This window comes from Salvelinus alpinus, chromosome 29 (genome assembly GCF_045679555.1).
Source record: "Salvelinus alpinus chromosome 29, SLU_Salpinus.1, whole genome shotgun sequence".
NCBI lineage: Eukaryota > Metazoa > Chordata > Actinopteri > Salmoniformes > Salmonidae > Salvelinus > Salvelinus alpinus.
The window spans coordinates 34,372,538-34,399,452 of record NC_092114.1 but is presented as its reverse complement, the minus strand read 5'-3'; the positions used below and the strand labels follow the sequence as shown (position 1 = coordinate 34,399,452).

The 26,915-nt window shown below is 40.5% G+C and overlaps 2 protein-coding genes and 1 long non-coding RNA gene across 5 annotated transcripts in view; 2 read left to right on the top strand and 1 right to left on the bottom strand.

Moving 5' to 3' along the window:
* Window positions 1-512: 512 nt before the first annotated feature.
* Window positions 513-11,983, top strand: LOC139558552 (death-associated protein kinase 2-like). Of its 2 annotated transcripts, none has more exons than XM_071373735.1 (11): window positions 513-651; window positions 1,059-1,280; window positions 3,855-3,993; window positions 4,472-4,601; window positions 6,864-6,912; window positions 7,614-7,640; window positions 7,830-7,982; window positions 8,433-8,478; window positions 8,591-8,680; window positions 9,986-10,072; window positions 10,602-11,983. In XM_071373735.1, the coding sequence occupies exons 1-11, from the start codon at window positions 587-589 to the stop codon at window positions 10,674-10,676; spliced, it is 1,083 nt and encodes a 360-aa protein (XP_071229836.1). In that variant the 5' UTR covers window positions 513-586; the 3' UTR covers window positions 10,677-11,983. The 2 variants fall into 2 exon arrangements, with proteins under 2 accessions (XP_071229836.1, XP_071229835.1); XM_071373734.1 differs by having other exon boundaries at window positions 10,596-11,983.
* Window positions 529-1,902, bottom strand: LOC139558553 (uncharacterized). Of its 2 annotated transcripts, none has more exons than XR_011671596.1 (2): window positions 1,836-1,902; window positions 529-1,278 (listed from the first exon to the last, which is right to left on the bottom strand). It is a non-coding gene; the product is annotated as an uncharacterized lncRNA (long non-coding RNA). The 2 variants fall into 2 exon arrangements; XR_011671595.1 differs by lacking the exon at window positions 1,836-1,902 and adding an exon at window positions 1,599-1,829.
* A 1,064-nt stretch (window positions 11,984-13,047) lies between the features above and the next one.
* LOC139558550 (rho guanine nucleotide exchange factor 2-like) overlaps window positions 13,048-26,915 on the top strand; it is a 71,803-nt gene continuing 57,935 nt past the window's right edge. Inside the window, exon 1 of the mRNA XM_071373722.1 lies at window positions 13,048-13,272. The gene's annotated coding sequence lies outside the window, so the exon portion shown is untranslated. The remainder of the gene's footprint in view (window positions 13,273-26,915) is intronic.

The following is a 26,915-nucleotide window of genomic DNA, read 5'->3' as shown; positions in this document are numbered from 1 at the left end:
ATCCATTGGCCTCAACTGAAGATATGTCTGAACATTTGAGTTGCGGGTGCACATCTGAAGCACATCTCAATATTGGTGGTATTATACATTTTGTCTTATAGATATGTAGTGGTGTTATGATATACTGTTTAATTGAATTATTTTGTTCGTTTTTTGTGTGATGTGCATTGTGTTTAGACCCCAGGAAGAGTAGCTGCTGCCAAGGGGATCCATAATAAAGACCCCCCAAAAGTCAGGATTCAATTTATCCCCTATGCCCCTCAAACTCAACTCTGGACCTTGAAGTCAGTTACACTGTATTTTTTCATTGTTCCCCTCTAACCCGGGGCACCAGGTGTATGCAATTAATTATCAGGTAGAACAGAAAACCAGCAGGCTCCGGACCTCGTAGGGTAAGAGTTGAATACCCCTGCATGCTATCACGTTTGCCTTAGAACTGTGATATTAATTGTTTTCTTTCTCTCTTTATTCAGGTCCCGACCTAGTGAAGCAATAGTTGAGTGCACCATGCAGTACTTGGACTTGAACCACCAGTAATATATAGTGGGTGGAAACGGAGGGATAAACTGGGGAGAAAAAGAGAAGTATGGCCGTCTTTAATATGCTTGAGAATGTGGAAGACCTCTATGAGATCGGAGAAGTACTTGGGAGGTAAGGATGGTCATTATAAAAGGTCTTCTTGTATGAGGCTGTTTAAGTGAGGAAGGTATTTTAACTCTGAGTTCAATTACTTTTCAAGGTCAATTTTGCATATGCTGTCTTGCTGCATAGTTCAATGTGAACTAACATTCAATGTAAGCAATTGGAATAATTCAAAAACTGACTGAATTGTGTATAGAAAGAAAATACCGAAATGTCAGTTTTTTTTTACCCATCTACCTATAAGGTGCCCTTCATTGCAAGGCATTGTAAAAATTACATTGCAATTACACAACATAAATAAACCTGTGTTGTGTTCAGTAGGAACACATTTTTATTGTACAAGCTCAGGAAGGACCTAGCCATTTCAAAACTTTTCCAAACAACAACTAAATTGTCTCACTCTGTCGTCACCCCAGTGGCCACTTTGGGCAGGTGAGGGAGGTGCGCGAGCGAGCCACGGGGGCTCTCTGGGCTGGGAAGTTCCTGAAGATCAGGAAGTGTGCTAGCAGCCGGCTGGGCATGGAGAGGAAGAATGTAGAACGGGAGGTTGAGGTCCTGCAGGCCCTACAGCATCCCAACATCATGGCCCTGAAGGATGTGTTTGAGAGCCGGGCCGAGGTGGTGCTGGTGCTGGAGCTGTGAGTGGAGGGAGTGGAGGAGGAGGGAGAAAACCAATACTATTTAATCCCAGGTCTGACATGAGATACATGCAGGGCAAGTCATCGATTCCGATGATGTGGCTGAATTATGTAGTAGAGTTAAAGGAAAACTCCACCCAAAAACAATCTTTTGGTATTTGTTTCAGTAGTCCATTGTTGATATAATCCCAAAATGTTTTGGATGTCAGCAATCAAGTTTTCAAGATATATAACTTTCAAAATACAGAAATACAGCCTGTTTGATGCATTTTGTTTGCATCATATGATGCTGCTTGGGCGGTATCCAGATTGTCGTACCTTCAGATATTAGACAGCAAGGCTCTTGATCCAGGAGGGGATTCTCTACTGTTACCAAGTAAAGCTTGATTTTGGAAGAAGCTAGTCACGTAGCTAGATAGCTAACTAGCTACTAAATTAACACACCAAATGCACAACTGCAGAGCATTTAGCACATTTTAGACAGTTAACTTAATAGTTACAAGATATTTAACTGGCAAACATTTAGTTGTGAAGTCCAAACTGTAACTAGATTACCTGGCGCGTGCTGCACAACAGTGAATGAGTGACTCGAGGCTCTGGTCTCATCGTTATGTGCTTGTCAACAAACACCACGTGACTGGGGACTATCAGTATGCTTTATAATGACAAATTGCGACAGGTGAAATGAAGAACGCTATCTTCTTTATATCCTAACGTATTGCACAAGTTGACTGTAGGTATTTCATTAAAAAGTATCTGCAGATATTACAATTTATTTAAAAACATCAAAGAAATAGTTGCAATGGTTATTGACGGTATTGAAATACCATACCGTGGCTATTTCCAAATATACAGTGCCTTCAGAAATTATTCATACCCCTTGACTTATTCCACATTTTGTTGTGTTACAGCCTGAATTCAAAATGGACTTTTCTCTCTCCCCCATCTACACCCAATACCCCATAATGACAAAGTGAAAACATGTTTTTAGAAATGTTTGCTAATTTATTGAAAATGAAATACAGAAATATCTAATTTACAAAAGTATTCATACCTCTGACTCAATACTTTGTAGAAGTACCTTTGGCAGCGATTACTGCTGTGAGTATTTCTCTGTAAGTCTCTAAGAGCTTTCCACACCTGGATTGTGCAACATTTGCCCATTATTATTTTCAAAATTCTTCAAGCTCTGTCAAATTGGTTGTTGATCATTGCTAGACAACCATTTTCAGGTCTTACCATCGGTTTTCAAGGAGATTTAAGTCAAAACTGTAACTCGGCCACTCAGGAACATTCTGTTTTCTTGGTAAGCAACTCCAGTGTAGATGTGGCCTTGTGTTTTAGGTTATTGTCTTACTGAAAGATGAATTCATCTCTGTGTCTGGTGGAGAGCAAACTGAACCAGGTTTTCCTCTATGATTTTGCCTGTGCTTAGCTCTATTCTGTTTATTTTTGATCCTGTCCTTAACGATTACAAGCATACACGTAACATGATGCAGCCACCACTATGCTTGAAAATTTGGAGAGTGGTACTTACTCAGTAATGTGTTGTATTGGATTTGCCCCAAACATAACACTTTGTATTCAGGACAAAAACTGCATTGCTTTGCCACATTTTTTGCAGTATTACTTTAGTGCCTTGTTGCAAACAGGATGTATGTTTTAGAATATTTTTTATTCTGTACGGGCTTCCTTTTTTCAGTCTGTTAGTTAGGTTAGCATTGTGGAGTAACTACAATGTTGTTGATCCATTGGCCTCATGGTGAAATCCTTCCTCTCCGGCATCTGAGTTAGGAAGGACGGCTGTATCTTTGTGACAGGGTTTATTGATACACCATCCAAAGTGTAAGTAATAACTTCACCATGCTCAAAGGGATATTCAATGTCTGCTTTTTTTTTTTTTTTACCCATCTACCAACAGGTACCCGTCATTGCAAGGCATTGTAAAACCTCCCTGGTCTTTGTGGTTTAATCTGTGTTTGAAATTCACTGCTCGACTGAGGGACCTTACAGATAATTGCATGTGTGGTGTACAGAGATGAGGTAGTCATTCAAAAATCATGTTAAACACTATTATTGCACATAGAGTAAGTCCATGCAACTTATTATGTGACTTGTTAAGCACATTTCTACTCCTGAACTTCTTTAGGCTTGCCATAACAAAGGGGTTTATGACTTGACTCAAGACATTTCAGCTTTTCATTTTTAATTAATTTGTAAAAATTTCTACAACATGATTCCATTTTGACATTATGGGGTATTGTGTGTAGGCCAGTGACAAAATGTCTAATTTAGGCTGTAACACAACAAAATGTGGAAAAGTGAAGGTGTGTGTATGGTATACCACCCAAGCCTAGAATCGTTTGCTTGGTGAAAAAATGGCCTATATGTTGATCACACTGCCTGTATTTCTGTATTTTGAAAGTTATACTGTATCTTAAACGTTATTGCTGACATGCAAAACATTTTAGGTCTATATCAACAATGGACTAATGAAACAAATACCAAAAGTTTTTGGGTGGAATTTTCCTTTAAGTTCTGACACCTCTCCATTTCTCCTCGTTCCTCTTTCAGTATTAGTGGAGGAGAACTGTTTGACTTCATTGCTGAGAAGGAGAACCTGACAGAGAGCGACGCCATCGACTTCATGAAGCAGATACTACTGGGCGTGGGCTTTATGCACAACAAACAAATAGGCCATTTTGACCTAAAGGTAAATTATGCTAGTGTGTTGATTTGACATATGATCCAACTTCTTTAGTTTGTTACTCACTCTATATGATATTTAAGAATCCAGTGCTGCAATAGTCTGTAGTAGTGGTTTACACTAAGCTCCCCAATAACACTGCTAAAGTAGTATTACACATACAAAATAGTATTACACAGCTTGTTCATTTATTGAATCCCAAATCCTAGACTTTTAGGTATGAGTGCTTAATGTGAAAAGAGCATATCTGTTTTCATCCATCCCAGAACCACACAAACATGCTGACACTGCTACTTATTAGTGCAAACGTCCATGTCGCATGCTCATGTTTGTATCCACAGCTGCCACTAAAGGGAGTGTGCCTGTGCACTAGGGTGTTGAAGAACATGCTGTTCACGGTCAGGTCGGTCAGCATCCTGTTGACCTTTATGGTCAGATTGTCCTAATTTTGCATGTAAAATGTGTACTCCCCTTCCACGATCAGCCGGAAAACATCATGCTGTCAGACAAGATGGCACCAAACCCCAACATTAAGATCATTGACTTTGGGCTGGCCCACTGCTTCCAGTCGGGGGAGGAGTACAGGTGCATGAGTGGCACCCCCCAGTACATTTGTGAGTATATGAGTTAGGCCCTGTTGAAATACTATGTAAATGCATGCATCCTTCCCCTCTACCTACAGTTGTTGTGAATAACTTATTGACACGACTGGATTCTTGAGGGCTATGTAGTGAAACCTATTGCTTACGTTATATGCAAATTGTCACACCAGTGATTACTTTTAGGAAGGAAACAGAAGAAAAGGACAAGGACAGACTAAGCTACGTTCAGGACTGTTTCTGCCACCATGGTGCATCGGTCAGAATGCCAATCCGGAGATGTAGCAATAATTCAGGTTTAGGGGTATTTATTACACAGTTGAACACGGGAACGAACAGAGGCACACGGGGGAGGGTTTGGAATGGAGGTAGGGCTTGTAAGGCCGGTAGGAAGGATGTGCTTTAGGATGTGGATTGTAAGGCCTTGGAGATAGGATTGGATGTGGTGGTCTGGAAGGGATATACAAAAGGGAAACATTAGAAACACATCAACATAAAAAGGTGCAGACAGGACAAAGTAGTGACAAGTGACTTACAGAGAACCACAAACTAAGGAGGCTGCCAGGACTAAACATAAAAGGTAATTATCATAGCATGGATAGAATGGATAAAACATAAGTTCAGGCAGCATAAAATACATGTTTGACATTTTACTCCTACAACTTAAGGCACTTAATCATCACACGAAAGACAGGGCCACCCCGTGGCATCACCAAGCAAACTATTCTAGTGTGTAGGAAGGAGCATGCTGGTTTAATAGTGAACTGAAAGTGGTGAAAAGGGCAGAGGGATGATTTGGGAGTGGAAACAGGTGTGGTGGAAAGGGGCAGATACGTTATTAAAGAATTGGAACAGGCCCCTTGTAATGCAGTGCCTATGTGGCTGAGGTCTCTTTTGTGGAAGTGAGCTCCTATTTCTAGGTCCAGGTGTTTCCATGGAGACAGTGCAAGAAGTGCAGTGTCATGATCTGTGTTGATGGTGTTACGGTAAACTAGGGTGGTTGCAATTCCAATTGAAACAGAAGCGATTTGGATGGTCTAGGAAAGTTGCCATTTCAGGTCATAACTACATTACCCTCCAACCCAGATAATTTCAGAAACCTCTTATCAATATAGTAATTATATTCTACATATTTAGTAATATATGACAAAGCAAAATTATCCTTAAAATCCTATTAGATTTTGAAACAACTGGAAGTTTGCCCCAAGACAGACACATCTCAAGCTGTTCTCAAATACTAGCTGCTTCAACACAGATTTGGTCAGCATGATAAGGTTGGCATGGTTACAAAGCTGGTCCTGTTTGGAATTCAAATGTGTTTGCCCAGCAGTAGCAGCTAAAGTACTATAGGTTTAAATAATACAATGCGACTGGTGGAGGAAGTTATCTCAAAGCCCCTGGCGTTGTTCCTACCAGTCAAACAATCTATGAATGGGTTTCTGATAAATGCAGTGTTCAGTTTGCATTCTTGAAAATTAAAATGTTTCCTTCACAGATAGTGAAGGAATTTTCAAACTTCCAGGCCTTTGGGGTTAGCGTGTTTTTCATAAATGCAGCTACATGCATAGACAAGACTCTCAGATTGCCTCTCAGATTGCTTCATTGCCATGAAATACAATTTGTAGATATTGCCAAAGCAGTATAGTGGTACAGCATTTCAGTAAATACAGTACAATGCAATGAGGATAATGAAGTACAGTTCAGCAGTAATAATAATAATAATAGTACACACAGCTCCAAAATGATTGTGACAGTGACCCATTTTTGTTGTTGTTTGTCTCTGTACTCCAACACTGCATTTGAAATGATACAATATACTATGAGGTTGTTGGATGCATTTGCTGTTTGTTTTGGTTGTGTTTCAGATAATTTTGTGCCCAATAAAAATGAGTGGTAAATAATGTATTGTGTCATTTTGGAGTCACTTTTATTGCAAATAAGAATAGAATATGTTTCTAAACACTTCTACATTAATGTGGCTGCTACCATGATTATGAATAGTCCTGAATGAATTGTGAATAATGATGAGTGAGAAAGTTACAGACGCACAAATATCATACCCCCAAGACATGCTAACCTCTCAACATTACAATAACAGGGGAGGTTAGCATTTTTGGGCAGGTATGATATTTGAGTGTAACTTTCTCAATCATATTCCAAACTTCCTTGGATCATCTCAAATCCAAAGTGCTGGAGTACAGAGCCAAAACAACAAAACATTTGTCACAGTCCCAATACTTGTGGAGCTCACTGTATAATCATCTCTCCCTTTCTCAGCTTCTGAAGTGATCAACTACGAACCTCTGAGCACAGCTGTGGACATGTGGTGAGTGTGTGTATATATATACAAAGACTGTCCCCCTTCCATCTTGATGAGTAAGCCCTTGGGATGCGTTCAGGCATGTGTAGGCACGCTCTCTCCTTTCCCTAAAAACACAGTGTGACTGTTTCTGGTTGAATGCATTAGCTTCACTCTGAGTTCAGCTACTGTATAACAATCCGATTCTCTAGTGGGTTTCGGCTAGATACTGTGATGTTTTTTTTTTTTTACACAGAAATGAACTGTTTTGAGTCTAAAGGTTTGGACTTAATTGTAGTACAGTGGAATATGAGTGTACCTAGACGCACTACACCCCAGCGTTAATAAATGGTGCAAAAATGTAAGGACCTTGGGGTAAAAAACAACTTACCCCAGGACATTTCACATTGTGACTATCCCCGAAAAGTAAATGATCATTCAGATGTCTGTGTTGATCTTTGAGGTTTATTTTAGGGACAAACACAGGCTTATGTTGTGTCATGCCCCTCCCCCCAGAGCCTCAGGCAGGAAAATGTTAGAGGTAGCTGATTATAGTACATTTGGAAATACGAAAGCAAACATTAAAAAACTACTCACCACAACAGCTCTGTCGACCATCCTTTGGAATAAAGTTAAGATATTGAGATAAGAACTGAGCCTCTCTAGGCCTGTGAACAAAATAACCACATGATTGTTAGATCTTTGTTTGTGTTTACATCCCCCTATAGGAGCATCGGAGTGATCACCTACATACTGTAAGTTGAGGGAGAAAAGGGGGGTGCTACTGTACGTTTGGATTTACACATATCCCCAATTCCAAATCAACCCTTAGCCTACTATAACCCTATACAAATGTGACAATATTGCCATCTTCCTCTGTTGACTTGGAATTGGGCTATAGTAAAAGCAACCTTCTTTTCCCCGACTCCACTTTATTTTACCAGACTGAGTGGTATGTCCCCGTTCCAAGGGGACACGGACGAGGAGACACTGAGGAACATCATAGCCCTGAACTACAAGTTTGACGACCACTACTTCAGCATGACCAGCGCCATGGCCAAAGACTTCATCCAGAAGCTCTTTGTGAAAGATCAGAAGTAAATAATGCATTGGTCATGGGTAATTTGGCCTACTATGATGTCCTTTTACGATGTCAAGAACAAATATGGAACGGTGACTGGAATAGTGAATGGATCACTTATTTTGTGACTTTGCACCTATCGTAAATGGACAGATACTTGTTTTTTTCCCAGCCACTATTGATAGAATAGGAACTCTGTATTGTATGAATATATCACCCTTTGTCTAGCTGTCTGTGGTTGCCAGTGTTTGTCTGCCTGTCTCTGTGTAGTAAGATAATGACAGCTGAGAATGACAGCTTTTTTCCCCAGCTGCTTTTAATAGAATATGAACTTACATGTATCAAATGAATAGATTACCCTTTGACTGTATGTGGCTGCCATTGTCTGCCTGCCCGCCTGTCTGCCTCTCTTTGTCTGTCTGTGTGCCGATCCTTATTGTCTCTCTGTCGGTCTGTCTCTGTGTAGTGAGAGAATGACTGCTGAGGAGTGTCTACACCACCCATGGATCAAGGTGAGGGTCGGCAGCACAAGGCTTTGCACCTGACAAACGGTTTAATATTGCACGTTTTATATGTGTACTTGTTTTTAATCTCCTTCACTTATCATCGCTTCCTCTTTTTTAGCCTCTGACACGGAAACAGGTGGCCAACAGGAATCGCTCCTCCATCAACATGAAGACATTTAAGAAGTTCAATGCCAAGAGGAAATGGAAGGTGAGTAGGATATATGTCCTATATTTGTCCCAACATTTTATGCCATATCACATATTATTATGACACTGAATAAAGCTCAAATCTTGAAAATGTGCATGCGTTTTGTTACACAGAATGAAATCAAACTAAGGGCATTGATACACAGTCAATGCTCGTCTTGTGGAACTAAACTAACAAATAGGGCATGAACGTGAAGCGGTAATGTTTCGTCCGAAAGGCCCTTTTAAAGTCTACTCTGTCTATTAGAACGCAAAGCACACTGACATTATAGTCTGAGACAACAGAGTACATGTTCACTAAATGTAGTTTACACAAGACAAACACAAAACCGGTTTTGAACGTACAGCTACATTGAGAAGCAGGACCTATACATCAGTGTCAGTTAAGCCGGTCGGTGCTCAAATAAAACAACAGCAAATGTTGACACAGCAAGTGGGTCATAGAAACAGACTGAGCAGTGCTCAGAGCCTGAGACATAGATCTGTATGTTCATGTGCAAAGTTTAAATGAATTAAAGTGCGCATTTTAGCGAGGTGCTAAATATCCTTGCTAAGACAGAATGATATGGTATCCAGAATAATGAAATCGTACCCAATCTTAAACATGTTCATGTATAGCCTCAATTATAAGGCAGGTTGATAGCGGTAATATAAAGCTATGTAGAGGTTGTGGGGAAGACACACTAATGAAGTTGAGGTGTAACTTGTGTGTAAATGACCTTTTAGCGCACTGTCAAAGACAATACAGTATGAAGATAGGCAGAAACAGCTCCTCAAATAGAAGTCCCCAATCACACTTGTAGGCGACGGCATGGCAACATTGGCTAGCGAAGGTCAAATTGATATAAAGCTGTTTTTAACGAAAATGAAAACGTGTCAGTTTGTCACTTTCATGAGGTTGGGGTGTTCAACTACTTAAGACATTGTCTCGAATCTAGGTTGTGCTTTTATATTTGTGAAAATTAAGAACTAAAGTCAAATGTTTCACTTCTCTCGCGAAGTTGCGCCTCTGGGTTAAGAAACTCTGTGCTACTGTGGTAGTTAGTATTGCAGCTTGAAATATTATATTTTCAATCAATTTCTCTCGCGTTCTATTTTATTTTGCTCTCTGTCTTCGATATTTACTCTTCTGTTCTCCTGATCTGTCTTTTTCTGTCTAACATCTGACTCTTATGTTCTGTTGTCCCCTCTCTCCATCCTCCCCTTTTCTTTCTATCTTGTTTCATATCTCCTTTCCTCTGATCCTCTCTCTCTCTCTCCCTCTCCCTCTCCCTCTCCCTCTCCCTCTCCCTCTCCCTCTCTGTAGATGTCATATAACATGGTATGGATGTGTAACAGGCTGCATCGACTGAAGCTGCTTTGTAAGACTAGTGCACTGGCGGGCGAGGAACTGGTGAGTAAGGCTGCCATGACAGTCCAACTAAGATTTACACTCGAACGAAACCCATTACATTGGCCATTAAGTGTGCCCCTCATTTCCAACCTCTATTGTTAAAAATGCTATTCATTGCAAAAATGCTATATTTCCAGGCTTTGAAAATGAACAGGTGATATAGCCTACTGTATCCTTAACTCAAATGGCTTATCATCCAAGCTTTGCTTATCTCTTGTTTTTATGTGTTTGATGACATCTATAAAATCACATAAATAAAGACTAAAAAGGGAGCATGAGGTAGAAAACATTGCATTGAACTTGACTGTATTCAAATTCCCTTTGCACACTACTGAGCCAAACCGAGCCAAGCAAAGTTGTACTGGACTGGCCTACATGGTTACGCATTCATCTTAGTTGCTTGAGCTGTTCTGAAAAGAACAATGTGAAAAACAAAATAACCGAGCAAGCACACTATAATTTGTCTGCCCTATAGTGTGAATCCGATAAAAGAGAACTAAACTGCGATATCTCTCCTTGTCAGAGACAGTGTGAGAGTGACCAGGAGGACACAGAGACCAAGCCAGCCTCACTCATTCGCCGGCGTCTCAGCAACAGTTCATAGACTCCACCACCAGGGGAGAGACAAAGCATCAAGCTGCAGTGCACAGTTTCCTTTTCAGTGACACAACCAAGCCTACAGTATTTGCACTCCCCCTTTACCAGAACTCGAGGGAGGGTAAGACCAAGACAGGCTGACACAAGAGCCGGGCACACAAGGAATTTTCGGGCTCTATGTCCCTACATGAGACTTCTCCTTGATGAAGTGGAATGGAATCTACGGCACAAGGCCTGTCAAGGCTCAACTTTATGCTCAATGCACTTCAGGTGGATTGGAGGTAATTCCAGTAAGAGCACAAGTACAAATGTGTGATGGCTTCCGTGAGTGAGCAGATATTTAATAAGGCTCTCGATGGGGTAACATTTTAGAAAACCAAGCATGACTTGTTTTTAGAGCTCTGCTCAGTATTACTGTGGCTTATTGCATGTTTTTATGGTGCTTTTGCAGTTGTAAAGGTCAACTGATAGCAGGCGGTAACATTATTGTTCTTATGGTGAAGTTACTGATTTGACGATGAACAGTACTGGATTGCCAGTTAGGTCACCCGTGATACAAGTCAGTATTCGACGTCCATCCATGTCGGAGGATGTCAGGAGGGGTAATATAAATATAATATATATATAATATAAATATATTATATACAGTATAATAATACAATTATACAATATTATATAATGCTATACAATTATAAAATATCTAGTGTCCTAAACATGATTACCAAGTACTCCAATATTGTACGACGGACAAATGTTTTAAGATAACTGACCAGTATAAATAGCACAGCAAATTAACTTTTAAAGGTTCTACTCCTAGAAATAGGATAACGAATACATTCTAGTTTTACTAATCCAATAATGTCGTCCTGCATACAGTAAATAGTCTGAACACTCCACGCTCTACTGCAGTGTTTCCCAACCCTAGTCCTCGAGCATCCCCAGCAGCACATATTTTTGTTTTAACCCTGGACACGCACACCTGATTAAACTTGTCAACTAATCATCAAGCCCACACTGAGTTGAATGAGGTGTGTTTGTCAAGGGCTACCACAAAACTGTTCTGTTTTGGGGTACCCAGGGTTGGAAACACTGCTCTACTGAACTAGTAGCGTTACTGAAGATCATACATTGATGCATGACAAGTAACGTGACATGTTGGTCTATGAATGATCTTTTTGTGAGAACTATATACGTTTTCTGTTTCTCTAAGAAGATTAAGAATTTGTTTTCTTTGATTATAACCTTGTGAAAATACCTTAAATCGACTGTCAGTGTTAAGTGTGGTTATTTTAAATAAAGGTACATTGTGGTCAACAGGTTTTGTGTGTACATTTTGGAATCATCCTCCTTGCACACTTTTTAAATCATAGGGAATAGAACAATGGTGCAGGCCATGCTTTTTAATCCGCTCTTAATATTCTAACTTGGACCAGAGCTTTGCGCCTCTGCACTAGTTTAACTCTGCAATGTGTCATTGTTGGTCAGGGGGGACCTGAATGCTGTCAAGCAGCATTCTTAAAAAAGTGTCTGGGTAAATAGGAGCATGGCCATTGTGTAATAACCCATTCTTGAAGCTGTAGCCTATATTTTGAGGACCAAAATTAAAATAAGCCTTTGGGCTTTATTGTACTCATTCTCCTTTAAAAACAGTCCTATGTAATTTATCCCACTGGAGCATCTTATTTTTCATTAAAATAGATACATTTATTAATTAAAAACAACCTTTCGGGTGAGTGCAGATTGTGGTTCCAACCGGGTTCCAACAGTCTTCGGTCGCCCTCTGCAGGAGTAAACCAAAAAGCACAAAAACGAATACATGGGCTGGCCCATCAATGATTTGATGAGAGATGATCAATACAGAAAAAAAGTAGTGAATTGATTGCCTAATCTGGTCCATTATCAACCCAAAAACGAGTTGATATAATAAAGTATCTCATGAAATGTCTAGGCCTATAATAAAATTATAATTCTATAATAGAATACACTTTCGTGAGAGAGAAATCATTTTATAATTACATTTAAAGCTATAATATCATGTTTGCATATGCTACTATCAAAGAGTTGGTCCAAAAACAAAACATGAACAATAGAACAATATTTGATGGTGCACTCCATGTCATTTTCACGTATACGTAATTTCTATAAATCCTATCAATCGGTAATCAAGCGATAAGTTGAAATTCAAATAAAGTTTAATGGGTTTAACAAAATTACCAAAACGTTATTTATATTTCTTGATAAATCATGATTTGTAATAAACCCGTTAATTAAAAGGAGTACGCGCGCGTTTCGGTCCATAGTGCTTGAGCTGCACGCACGCAGTCCACAGAAGGAGGCGATGGGGGAGTGACGATTCTCGCAAGTAGACCAAGGGGCAACACGACAAGAAGTTCTTTGGCGACACTGCTGAGGCGGGCCAACAAACAAATGACCGAAGACTTCGTGTAAACATTCGACCTGGAAATCGTTTGGCAATATTCTTACGAAGCAGTCTAGGTGGTGTCTTGAAGCTTGTTTCCTTTTGGATCAGGTTCTTTTCTCTGGAACTATTTATTGGGATCTCGCGCAGAAAGAAACTGATTGATTTAAATCAAAGAAGAAAGGTAAAAACCGCCGACAGAACTTCTCATTCAACATATAACTAGGAACAAAGAGTTTATACACCACCAAATTATTGTACAAACTTTGAAACAAAACAGTAGTCCATTTGTATTTTAGTGAGTTAATGTTTCATGGAGTCAGGTACGAGCATCTTCCATAAACGTGAATTCGTCTTAATTTGCATCGATATAACCAATGTTTTCAGTTAGACGGATTTTGATGACTACACTATTTAGGCTAAATTAGCCTACATACAATTATACTGTAGCCTAATTACTACCTTGCTTGCAATATGCTACGACTTGCTTACCTCTCAATTTAGAGTTAAATAAAATGGCAATGTCTTGACGGTTCAGAGCAAATCGAACAGTGCGGGTGGCTTACACTAAGTGAAATGTATATCTAAACCAATACTTAGTTTTGAAAGTCTTGTTTCTCCTGGATTGTTCTTCTAAACTAAAACGATACACAAGGCAACAGTAAATATGTCGCCCCCTACGAATGATGCAGCGCCCCTCTCCCGTCTCCAGTGTAATTTTGTAAATGCCAGATCTCAATGACAAGACACATCATTCACCCCAGTTTCGTAACATTTTGCCGGTGCTGTCAGAGATATCACGTACAGACCGAGACAGATCCACAGTACTCCCCGATTTCATCGTAGGGGGACAATTAAACCTAGTAGCTGGAGACAGAAAGTACAGGAAGTTATTAGGATGGCTACCTGTTCAGAACACTTTTCTCATACAAAACTATGCATACAAAAGTATGCTTTAGCATGTATTTCATTCTTCTAAAGAGAATGCTAGACTGCTATAGTTTTACAGCGATAACTCAACTCAGCTCTTAGACTCATACCCCATTCATACAGAGGGCTTTAACTACAAAGTACCTTCCTTTTGCAGGTTCAGAATTGTGGGGGGCAAACATAAGAGATTCTAACAATGTGCGTATTTAGTCAATCAGACTTTACCTTAGTTGTGTAGGCCTATAGGCAACAACCAGGCAGCAACTGTAGCAGAAGCCCTTTCCTCAACGTGTGTGTCTGAGTGTCCCCATTTCCATCCTAAAGAGATTAGCTAATGAATGCTTGGAGTCCTAGGGAGGTAAGGTGAATTCAAGACCCTTTGGCCATCTCTCCCCCAGGAGTCCCAATTGAGTAGAATCTGTAGATAGTCACGCTCAATGTTCAGCTAAGAATGTGTATCCCCCTGAGAGCTAGAGAAAATGAGTAACACATCAATCCTGAAACTCTTTAGCTGTTTTGTGAAGGGCCCATGTCTTTGTGTATTACGGTACATCCCCTAAAGCACTTGTTACCTGAGACTAAACCATCCTCATTGTACTGCCTGGCGGATTTCACGCTTGAAGTGTGCTACTGACCAAAACCGAGCTGTCGGGATGAAAGAGGTCAGAGAATGAAGTTGTCGAGAAAGTAAACAAGATTATGCAAGTGAAGCATAGCTTTTGAATGTACTTACTTAGAACTTCTGATACAGGTCTGTCTGTGAGAGGTGGAGAGGTGGAGTGGAGTTATGGAGGAAAGAAAGACAATGGGGGGAAAGGGAAAGAGATGAGGAGAATAAGAGCAATGTTGTGTGGTAGCATTTTGTCACTTTGGATGTAAAAATGGCTCATGTATTGTCCTACCTTCAACCATCTTTGTTTTATTTCCAGAAAAACACAGGGATGGAAATAGGCCAGTGCCTTTATTGGCACTCCCAATATAAATTTGTGCAGCACCATAAATGTTGAAATATTAACGTTAGCAACCCCCTAGGCATAAGAATATCAATGGTGTTCAAGTCCACTGTTCACTCTCTCAAGAGTCAATGTATAATTTGACCCCTGCTTCAAAATGTTCCCACATTCTATCTTTTCCTTAGAACATAAATTGCAGCCTGGCTAATCGCACATATGTTTTGTTCTGTCTTGACGACCCCTATGGTCATTGTCATGCTATACAGTACAAACAGATCTGAGACCAGGCTACATAAAGTTACCACTGTACTAAATGGCCCCCAGGCAAACTCTCAAAAGAAGCACCGGTGACTTAATTCACCTCACCCCCATGAATAGGAAGAAAGAGCAGGAGACTAAAGATAGAGAGGGGGAGGGAGGTAAGTGGGGGTTTATGGTGGGGAATGAGTGACTGACATGAGTTGGGGGGTTGAGTGATGACATAGGGGGACAGAGGGAGGATAAAGACTAGAAGGATGGATGGAGGGAAGGTAAGAGGTGCAGTTATGTCTTGCCTAAAGTTTTTAAATTCTACCCATTTTGAGTCTTTCTGTTGGTGTCTACAGTCTGTCTATAGGGGCGAAAACTGCAGCATGTGATGAAAGTGTAGTCGGCAGCATTGACCACTGCAACATGTGGATGTCAGGATGCAGCTATGTCAATTAAAGAAATCAGATGCAACCATGTCAGTGAGATTATTCCTTTATTTTATAGAGCTGAAGTCTGAGGGTCTGCACCAAGGCTAGTAGTAGTAGGTGGCTAGTGCGTAAGAGGATACACTGGTAGAGTTCTAAAGTACTCAAACTAAGAAATATTGTGGTAATAGTGGGAACTTTTCAATTATTTGCATCATAGAATTTAACTCAATGGGCAACAAATAGAAGACACTGGTGCTTGTTTTAAGAAACCAGAAGCTAATTTGTCAACGCAGGAAGTAATATGTAATTATCATTTTAGCATGTAATTTTGAAGAGAATACCAGGTAAGTAGGGACTAATGAGGAATAAGGAAAATAAAATATTTACTCAATATATTGAATAGGTATCATTTTATTGAATAGAGGGACTTTAGAACAGGTCTTTCAAACTTGAGTTTTACCAATTATATTTACTTGTGTTTTGATGCTTTGGTTGCCCATAGAGACTGTTCAAACTTGTTTGCCAAACACTATTCGGTGCTTTGTGTCCTGTCACTGTGTCATGCACCTGCAGTCTGAATGGACATACAGTATTACTGTACACACCTTCATCTCTTTCTTTCACTCTCACGGGCTGTTGCCTCATGTGTGAATGCACTTTCAGATAAATATTGACATACTGCTAGACATGTCCAGTATGCTTGCAGACTTTTCACTCTGTCACACACAAATGTGCGCGGACACACACACACACACACACACACGTTCATTCACTCAGAGTTGCTGACACATTTGCTGACCCATCACACTCCCCATTGTTTTTCCATGTTTGCTCTATGGGCCTGAACAAGGATAGGGCGGGAGAGAGTAGGAATATGACAGTTGGATAAGATGGGAATTGTTAGAGAAAGAACTAAGACGGAGATATAGAACCTAGTCAGAATAGAAAGAAAGGATGGGGGGATAAAGGCCTACTAGTACAAAATAACCCTTATGCTTATATTGTTCATACTGCCAGTATCAAGTTATTTTCTTGTTGAAGGCCTACTGGTAGTTGGAAGCGGAAATGTTTTAACTGCAACCAGTTAATCCCTTTTGTATACAGGTTTATACTCGCGACTCATTTGGAGTACGGTCTGTGTATTTGGTGAAAACAAGCCATTTCAAACAGCTGTCATGCATTAATGATGTTCTTCTATTAAGAAGCTCAGCTGAAATTGGCATTGGAGAAGCTCCATTGTGTTTTATAGATCTGTGTTGCATCCTAAGTGTGTGTCTAACTATTTCCTTTCTCATGCATCCGAGCATAACCCAGCTTTTTATATGCTATCTGTGCTGACACACATATATATATATATCCATCCATCCATCCATCCCAAGGCAAACCAAAATGTCCTGCAACAAGCTGCTTGTCAAAACACAGCATTCCCCAACCTGATTATTCAAGCTGTAATTAATGAGGGAGGAATAAGGAGAGAAAGGAATGAGGTGGGAGAGGATAGGAAAAACACCTGCAGGAGTGAGCAGAGGTTGACATAAAGAAAGTGATGAAGTATAACCTGTATTTGAGGACAACAATGCTGGTAAATCTAATATTGATATTGCATTGTGTAAGTGTTGCGAAAGTGATGAAAAGAGTGATGTGAATAGTGATCATGCTATTCATTTGTAACTCCATTACAACACACGAGCATGATCACTGAGGGTGTTATGTTATGACAGTATAATGGATAATGTTATAAAAATGTTGTGACTGTGTTTAGTTAGTGTCATTGTATCAATGTTGTGCTTCTACATCTGCATTGCTTGCTGTTTGGGGTTTTAGGCTGGGTTTCTGTGTAGCACTTTGTGACATCGGCTGATGTAAAAAGGGCTTTATAAATACATTTGATTGATTACTAGTGTTAAAGTTGTGGAATCTATTTAACTTGCTATTGGTTTTTTGTGTTATCATACCTTTTTGATGTGTTCAATACTAGGCTTTCAAACTGTTTTTAAGTATGTTTGTTTAGGGTTATGATTGCCTTTGTGTTTTAAAAAGAATGGGTTAGGGGAAGTTATATTTGTTTTCATAGACATGCCGAGAGTGTTGTGAAAGGGTTGTACAAATGTTGAGTGTTGTCAGAAGGTTGTGAAAGTGTTGTTCTGTGTGCTATTGGGTGTGGTGGCATCCAAAGCTAATCAAATTTATCTCCGAAGTGTTTACCCACTGTGTGATTGCATGGTATAACCCTGTGCTTACATCGATGTTCTGCTGATATGACATGTGGATACACTCAAAGCTGTTATCACACTCATACAAACACATACAGTGCATTCGGAAAGTAATCAGACCCTTGACTTTTTCTACATTTTGTTAGGTTACAGCCTTATTCTAAAATTGATTAAATTGTTTTTTCCCCCCTCATCAATCTACATACAATACCCCATAATGACAAAGGAAAAACAGGTTTTTAGAAATGAGACTTGTCCCAAAGTCACTCCTCATTGTCTTGGCTGTGTGCTTAGGGTCGTTGTCCTGTTGGAAGGTGAACCTTAGCCCCAGTCTGAGGTCCTGAGCGCTCTGGAGCAGGTTTTCATCAAGGATCTCTCTGTACTTTGCTCCGTTCATCCTTCCCTCAATCCTGACTAGTCTCCCACTCCCTATTCCCACAGCATGATGCTGCCAACACCATGCTTCACCGTAGGGATGGTGCCAGGTTTCCTCCAGATGTGACACTTGGCATTCAGGCCAAAGAGTTCAATCTTGGTTTCATCAGACCAGAGAATCTTGCTTCTCATGGTCTGCGAGTCCTTGAGGTGCCTTTTGGCAAACTCCAAGCGGGCTGTCATGTGCCTTTTACTGAGGAGTGGCTTCCGTATGGCCACTCTACCATAAAGGCCCGATTGGTGGAGTGCTGCAGAGATGGTTGTCCTTCTGGAAGATTCTCCCATCTCCACAGAGGAACTCTGGAGCTCTGTCAAAGTGACCATCGGGTTGTTGGTCACCTCCCGGACCAGGGCACTTCTCCCCCGACTGCTCAGTTTGGCCAGATGGCCAGCTTTAGGAAGTCTTGATGATTCCAAACTTCTTCCATTTAAGAATGATGGAGGCCACTATGTTCTTGAGGACCTTCAATGCTGGATACATTTTTTGGTACCCTTACCCAAAACTATCTATGCCTCTACACAATCCTGTCTCGGAGTTCTACGGACAATTCCTTCGACCTCTTGGCTTGGTTTTTGCGCTGACATGCACTGTCAACTGTGGGACCTATATATAGACAGGTGTGTGCCTTTCCAAGGCATGTCCAATCAAGTTGTAGAAACATCTCAAGGATGATCAATGGAAACAGGATGCACCTGAGCTCAATTTTGAATCTCATAGCAAAGGGTTATTTATGTAAATAAGGTATTTCTGTTTTTATTTTTTAAGTATTTGCATATCTAACATATCTAAACCTGTTTTCGCTTTGACATTATGGGGTATTGTGTGTAGATTGAGTAAAAAAAAAACTAAATCCTTTTTAGAATAAGGCTGTAACGTAACAAAAGGTTGAAAAAGGGAAGGGGTTTGAATAATTTCCGAATACACTGTACACAGACACCGCAGTACACAAACAAACTCCCTCCCAAAGACGAGTAAACATAGTTGGGAGCATTCAAAAGTGAACCTGTATTGCAGTACAGGTAAACATTTGCTTAAAGTGGATGTAACTGCACTGTCTGGGGCATATTTCACTACATAATTTATTGTTAGATAATTGCTAATGAACTTGGAGCTTGGCATCACCCTATGAGAGAGTTCTGTCACATTTAAAGATGTACAGTTGCTATAGCAAATTTGCAATAAGTTACTTTTTAATCTCCCCAACTGTAGTTGTAGATGCTTTGCCTCCGGTGAAGTGTGTGTTTGCGTATGTGAGCGTTTCCTTTAGCTGGATTTTGGCCTGTAAAAAAAAAATCTCATTGCTAAGTAATGCTTTTTAGACTGTTCATTGATGTAAATACACTTGAATGGTCATGCTTATCGGTCTATAGGTTAATTTGCATAATTTTGTGGAATTAAATTGGTGCCTGTGTAGGATACAGTATATTTGTTATGCTCCCGAGTGGCGCAGCGGTCTAGGGCACTGCATCTCAGTGCTAGAGGCATCACTACAGACGCAGCCTGGATACGAACCAGGGTAGCACAACCGGCCGTGATTGGTAGTCCCATAGGGCGGCGCACAATTGGCCCGGCGGCGCACAATTGGCCTAGCGTCGTCCGGGTTTGGCCGGTGTAGGCCGTCATCGTAAATAGGAATTGTTCTTAACTGACTTGCCTAGTTAAATAAAGAAAAAAATCTTATCACACACATTAAGCATACAGAGCCTTCGAGCGGAAGGAAGGGAGGCTTCATCAGTGCGTCACACACCAATTTGCAATGAGCTGGAGGCAGTAGGCTATGCATTTTGAAAAAATATAGTTAATTGTTTGAAACCTGAACATTTTAATACATATTATGAGGCATGTCTTACCTTGCTTCAAAGTAGCCTATTAGATCTCTTTCTAAATTTCAAACGGATATTTTCATATAAACTCAGTAAAAAAAGAAACGTCCCTTTTTCAGGACCCTGTCTTTCAAAGATAATTGGTAAAAATTCTAATAACTTCACAGATCTTCATTGTAAAGGGTTTAAACACTGTTTCCCATTGTTCAATGAACCATAAACAATTAATGAACATGCACCTGTGGAATGGTCGCTAAGACACTAACAGCTTACAGACGGTAGGCAATTAAGGTCAGTTATGAAAACCTAGGACACTAAAGAGGCCTTTCTATTGACTCTGAAAAACACCAAAAGAAAGATGCCCAGGGTCCCTGCTCATCTGCGTGAACGTGCCTTAGGCATGCTGCAAGGAGGACTGAGACGTGTCCGTACTGTGAGTACCTAAGACAGCGCTACAGGGAGACAGGACGGACAGCTTATCGTACTCGCAGTGGCAGACCAAGTGTAACAACACCTGCACAGGATTGGTACATCCGAACATCACACCTGTGGGACAGGTACAGGATGGCGACAACAACTGCCCGAGTTACACCAGGAATGCACATTCCCTCCTTCAATACTCAGACTAGAGGTTGACCGACTTAATCGGCCAACGCCGATTTTAATTATGGCTGATTTCAAGTTTTCATAACAATCGGTAATCGGCATTTTTGGACACCGATTATGGCCGATTACATTGCACTCCACGAGGAGACTGCGTGGCAGGCTGACTACCTGTTATGCGAGCGCAGCAAGGAGGCAAGGTAGGGTGCTAGCTAGCATTAAACGTATCTTATAAAAAAACAATCAATCTTAACATAATCACTAGTTAACTTCACATAGTTGATGATATTACTAATTTATCTAGCTTGTCCTGCGTTGCATATAATCGATGCGGTGCCTGTTAATTTAACATTGAATCATAGCCTACTTCGCCAAACGGGTGATTTAACAAGCACATTCGCGAAAAAAGCACCGTCGTTGCACCAATGTGCACCTAACCATAAACATCAATGCCTTTCTTAAACTCAATACACAAGTATATATTTTTAAACCTGCATATTTAGTTAATATTGCTGCTAACATGAATTTATTTTAACTAGGGAAATTGTGTCACGTCTCTTGCGTTCTGTGCAAGCAGAGTCAGGGTATATGCAGCAGTTTGGGCCGCCTGGCTCGTTGCGAACTGTGTGAAGACCATTTCTTCCTAACCAAGAACGTAATTAATTTGCCAGAATTGTACATAATTATGTCATAACATTGAAGGTTGTGCAATGTAACAGCAATATTTAGACTTTTGGATGCCACCCGTTAGATAAAATATGGAATGGTTCCGTATTTCACTGAAAGAATAAGCGTTTTGTTTTCGAAATGATAGTTTCCGGATTTGACCATATTAATGACCCAAGGCTCGTATTTCTGTTTGTTATTATATTGTAATTACGTCTATGATTTGATAGAGCAGTCTGACTGAGCGGTGGTAGGCAGCAGCAGGCTCGTAAGCATTCATTCAAACAGCACTTTCCTGCATTTGCCAGCAACTCCCGAGATTAAGCTGGCAATACTAATAATAATAATAATAATAGTCAAAGGTATATGAAATACAAATGGTATAGAGAGAAATAGTCCTATAATAACTACAACCTAAAACTTCTTACCTGGGAATATTGAAGACTCATGTTAAAAGGAACCACCAGCTTTCATATGTTCTGAGCAAGGAACTTAAACATGAGCTTTTTTACATGGCACATATTGCACTTTTACTTTCTTCTCTAACACTGTTTTTGCATTATTTAAACCAAATTGAACATGTTTCATTATTTATTTGAGACTTAATAGATTTTATTGATGTATTAAGTTAAAATAAGTTTTCATTCAGTATTGTTGTAATTGTCATTATTACAAATATATATCGGCCGATTTTATCGGTATCGGCTTTTTTGGGTTCTCCAATAATCGGTATCGGCGTTGAAAAATCATAATCCGTCGACCTCTAGCTCAGACTGTTCGCAATAGGCTGAGAGAGGCTGGACTGAGGCCTTTGTAGGCTTGTTGTAAGGCAGGTCCTCACCAGACATCACCAGCAACGTCGTCTATGGGCACAAACCCACCGTCGCTGGACCAGACAGAACTGGAAAAAAGTGCTCTTCACTGATGAGTCGCGGTTTTGTCTCACCAGGGGTGATGGTCGGATTCGCGTTTATCATCGAAGGAATGAGCATTACACCGAGGCCTGTACTCTGGAGCAGGATCGATTTGGAGGTGGAAGGTCCGTCATGGTCTGGGGCGCTGTGTCACAGCATCATCGGACTGAGCTTGTTGTCATTGCAGGCACTCTCAACGCTGTGCGTTACAGAGAAGACATCCTCCTCCCTCATGTGGTACCCTACCTGCAGGCTCATCCTGACATGACCCTCCAGCATGACAATGCCACCAGCCATACTGCTCGTTCTGTGCGTGATTTCCTGCAAGACAGAAATGTCAGTATTCTGCCATGGCCAGCGAAGAACCCGGATCTCAATCCCATTGAGCACGTCTGGGACCTGTTGGATCGGAGGGTGAGGGCTAGGGCCATTCTCCCCCAGAAATGTCTGGGAACTTGCAGGTGCCTTGGTGGAAGAGTGGGATAACATCTCACAGCAAGAACTGGCAAATCTGGTGCAGTCCATGAGGAGGAGATGCACTGCAGTACTTAATGCAGCTGGTGGCCACACCAGATACTGACTGACTTTTGATTTTGACCCTTTGTTCAGGCACACATTTTCATTTCTGTTAGTCACATGTCTGTGGAACTTGTTCAGTTTATGTCTCAGTTGTTGAATCTTGTTATGTTCATACACATATTTACATGTTAAGTTTGCTCAAAATGAATCCAGTTGACAGTGAGAGGACGTTATTTCTTTTGCTGAGTTTGTCAGACGAAACCATGCCCTTTTGACAATGGTGTTTTCCAGCTAATTGCATTATGGAACGAACATTTCCGTGTAGCTTACTGACTTGTGCACATTGCTGCGCTTATAATGTGAAGAAATTGTTGCATCAGACTCATTGCTTTTTAATGTTTTTTTTTAATGTAGCTTAGGGTTAAGATCTTACAACCAGATCTTACTGGTTGTAAGATCCCAAATTCAATCTTCCCACAACTATCCCAGAATCTGTTTTGGAATCGGTTATTGCTTTCTCGACAAGCTGACCAATAAAATAGGTCAACTTTTCTTCTATGGGGGATAATAGATTGACAGGCTAGTGATTTTGCTGTTCGTTACTTGTCTTGTTGGCTGAGTAAAAGTAAATGTGGAGAGTTGTATCTTCTAAGTCCACATCAGAATTCGGTTTGAAGGACCACACATTTTTGCATCCCCGACTTAATATGAATTACCATAATCGAAATGTGATTTCTCATGTCTGGTAAATTTAAAATGTTGCCTGTTAAATGTCCGGAAACCCTGGTATGTGTACGTGAGTGTGTTTTGTGTGTGTTATTGACCCATTTTCATTTATTGTACTTAACCCACTTTTATAGCATTGATATCAAGTTATCCAAACATTTGATTTTAGATGTAAATCAATGATTTACATTTTTCTGTATGGTTTTATCTAATGCTTTACTTGATGGATAATTGTTGTGAATAGATCATATTGGATTCATTGTGTTGAATGCATTTTGAGATCCAACCCTCGTATCTTAAGTAGTATTTTCCTCCAGTTCATCGGGTAGACAGACAGTGGTTGGAAGGAGAAACTACGAGGCATACATCAATAACATGCAAACTTGTCCTGCACAGAATTCATAAGTTAGTCATCCACATCCACCCATTTACACTGGAAATATAAGGTATTCAGCAGCAATGTTCCCGCTAATTGTTTTCGGCACTGAGCAATTTTCAGGTCTGCTGAGCAAAACTTGAACATTGTCAAAAATCTGCAACTTCCGGTGTGCATTTAGTGCGAGTCTGTACCCGCTTTAATTGACTGTTTTAAGTGGCTAAGTAGGCTACTGTGGCTATTTGATCATAATGTGGCCTACCATATAAAATAAATATTTAAAGAATTAAGGGGAAAATGCATCATTTAACATTTAAACATGGAAGTAGCAGTTCTATCATTCAGCCTACAGTAGCAGCCAATGTGTGGTGTTCAATGTAGGCCTACAGTGGCTTGCGAAAGTATTCCTTTTTTTGGAGGTTTGTATTATTTGATTTACACAACATACCTACCACTTTGAAGATGCAAAATATTATTTATTGTGAAACAAACAAGAAATAAGGTAAAAACTAAACAGAAAACTTGAGCGTGCATAACTATTCACCCCCCCCAAAGCCAATACTTTGTAGAGCCACCTTTTGCAGCAATTACAGCTGCAAGTCTCTTGGGGTATGTCTCTATAAGCAAAATCCACTGGGATTTTTGCCTGTTCTTCAAGGCATTACTGCTCTAGCTCCTTCAAGTTGGATGGGTTCCGCTGGTATACAGCAATCTTTGTAGTATACCAGCGTCATACCACATATTCTCAATTGGATTGAGGTCTGGGCTTTGACTAGACCATTCCAAGACATTTAAATGTTTCCCCTTAAACCACTCGAGTATTGCTTTAGCAGTATGCTTAGGGTCATTGTCCTGCTGGAAGGTGAACCTCCATCCCAGTCTCAAATCTCTGGAAGACTGAAACAGAACTTCCCTGTATTTAACGCCATCCATCATTCCTTCAATTCTGACCAGTTTCCCAGTCCCTGCCGATGGGGAAAAACATCCCCACAGCATGATGCTGCCACCACAATGCTTCACTGTGGGGGATGGTGTTCTCAGGGTGATGAGAGGTGTTGGGTTTGCGCCAGACATAGTGTGTTCCTTTGGGGAGTCTTTTGGCGAACACAAAACACGTTTGCTTTTTTTTTCTGGCCACTCTTCCGTAAAGCCCAGCTCTGTGGAGTGAACGGCTTAAAGTGGTCCTATGGACAGATACTTCAATCTCCGCTGTGGAGCTTTGCAGCTGGTTCAGGGTTATCTTTGGTCTCTTTGTTGCCTCTGATTAATGCCCTCCTTGCCTGGTCTGTCAGTTTTGGTGGGCGGCCCTTTCTTGGCAGGTTTGTTGTTGTGCCATATTCTTTAAAAAATATATATATAATGGATTTAATGGTGCAAGTTTTTAAGCTTATTAAGAATACAGTGGAAAAAGTATGTGAATCCTTTGGAATTATCTGGATTTCTGCATAAATTGGTCATAAAATTGGATCTGATCTTCATCTAAGTCACAACAACACACACAGTCTGCTTAAACTAATAACACACAAACTATTGTATTTTTCTTGTCTATATTGAACACATCATTTAAACATTCACAGTGTAGGCGAACCCCTAGGCTAATGACTTCTCCAAAAGCTAATTGGAGTCAGGAGTTGGCTGACCTGGAGTACAATCATTGAGACAAGGTTGGAGATGTTGGTTAGAGCTGCCCTGCCATATTAAAAAAAACACTTACAAAATTTGAGTTTGCTATTCTCAAGAAACATTGCCTGGTGTGAACCATGACTCAAACAAAAGAGATCTCAGAAGACTCAAGATTTAGAATTGATGACTTGCGGAAAGCTGGAAAGGGTTATAATAGTATATCTAAAAGCCTTGATGTTCCTCAGTCCATGGTAAGACAAATTGGCTATAAATGGAGAAAGTTCTCCCTAGGAGTGTCCATCCTGCAAAGATGACTGCAAGAGCACAGCGCAGAATGCTCAATGAGGTTAATTAAGAAGAATCCTAGAGTGTCAGCTAAAGACTTACAGAAATCTCTGGAACATGCTAACATCTCTGTTGACGAGTCTACGATACGTAAAACACTAAACAAGAATGGTGTTCATGAGAGGACACCACGGAGAAGCCACTGCTGTCCAAAAAAAACATTGCTGCTCATCTGAAGTTCGCAAAGAGCATCTGGATGTTCCACAGCGCTACTGGCAAAATATTCTGTGGACTGATTAAACTAAAGTTGAGTTGTTTGGAAGGGGGAAAAAGGCACAGCACACCAACATCAAAACCTCATCCCAACTGTAAAGTATGCTGAAGGGAGTATCAGGGTTTGGAGCTGCTTTGCTGCCTCAGGGCCTGGACAGGTTGCTTTCATCGACGGAAAAAATTATTCCCAAGTTTATCAAGACATTTTGCAGGAGGATGGGTTGAGTGATGCCACAGGACAAAAACCCAAAACACAGAAGTAAATCAGCAACCGAATGGCTTCAACAGAAGAAAATACGCCTTCTGGAGTGGCCCAGTCAGTGTCCTGACCTCAACCCGATATGAGATGCTGTGGCATGATCTCGAGAGCAGTTCACACCAGACATCCCAAGAATATTGCTGAACTGAAACAGTTTTGTAAAGAGGAATGGTTCAAAATTGCTGGTCTGATCCGCAACTACAGAAAACATTTGGTTGAGGTTATTGCTGCCAAAGTAGAGTCAACCAGTTATTAAAACCAAGGGTTAACATACTTTTTCCACCCTGCACTGTGAATGGTTACACGGTGTGTTCAAAAAAGACATGAAAGGTTACTAGTTGGTAAGGAACTCTCCTCACCTGGTTGTCTAGGTCTTAATTCAAAGGATAAAGCAAAAACCTGCAGACACTCGTCCCTCCGTGGAATTAGTTTGACACCCCTGGTCTGTAGCCTAAGCCAAGGCATAGGCTATTCTCAATCACAGCTTTATGATAGAACAAACAATACTATTTTTTTCTGTTTTATGAGGCAAATTAAGCAATTATCAAGTT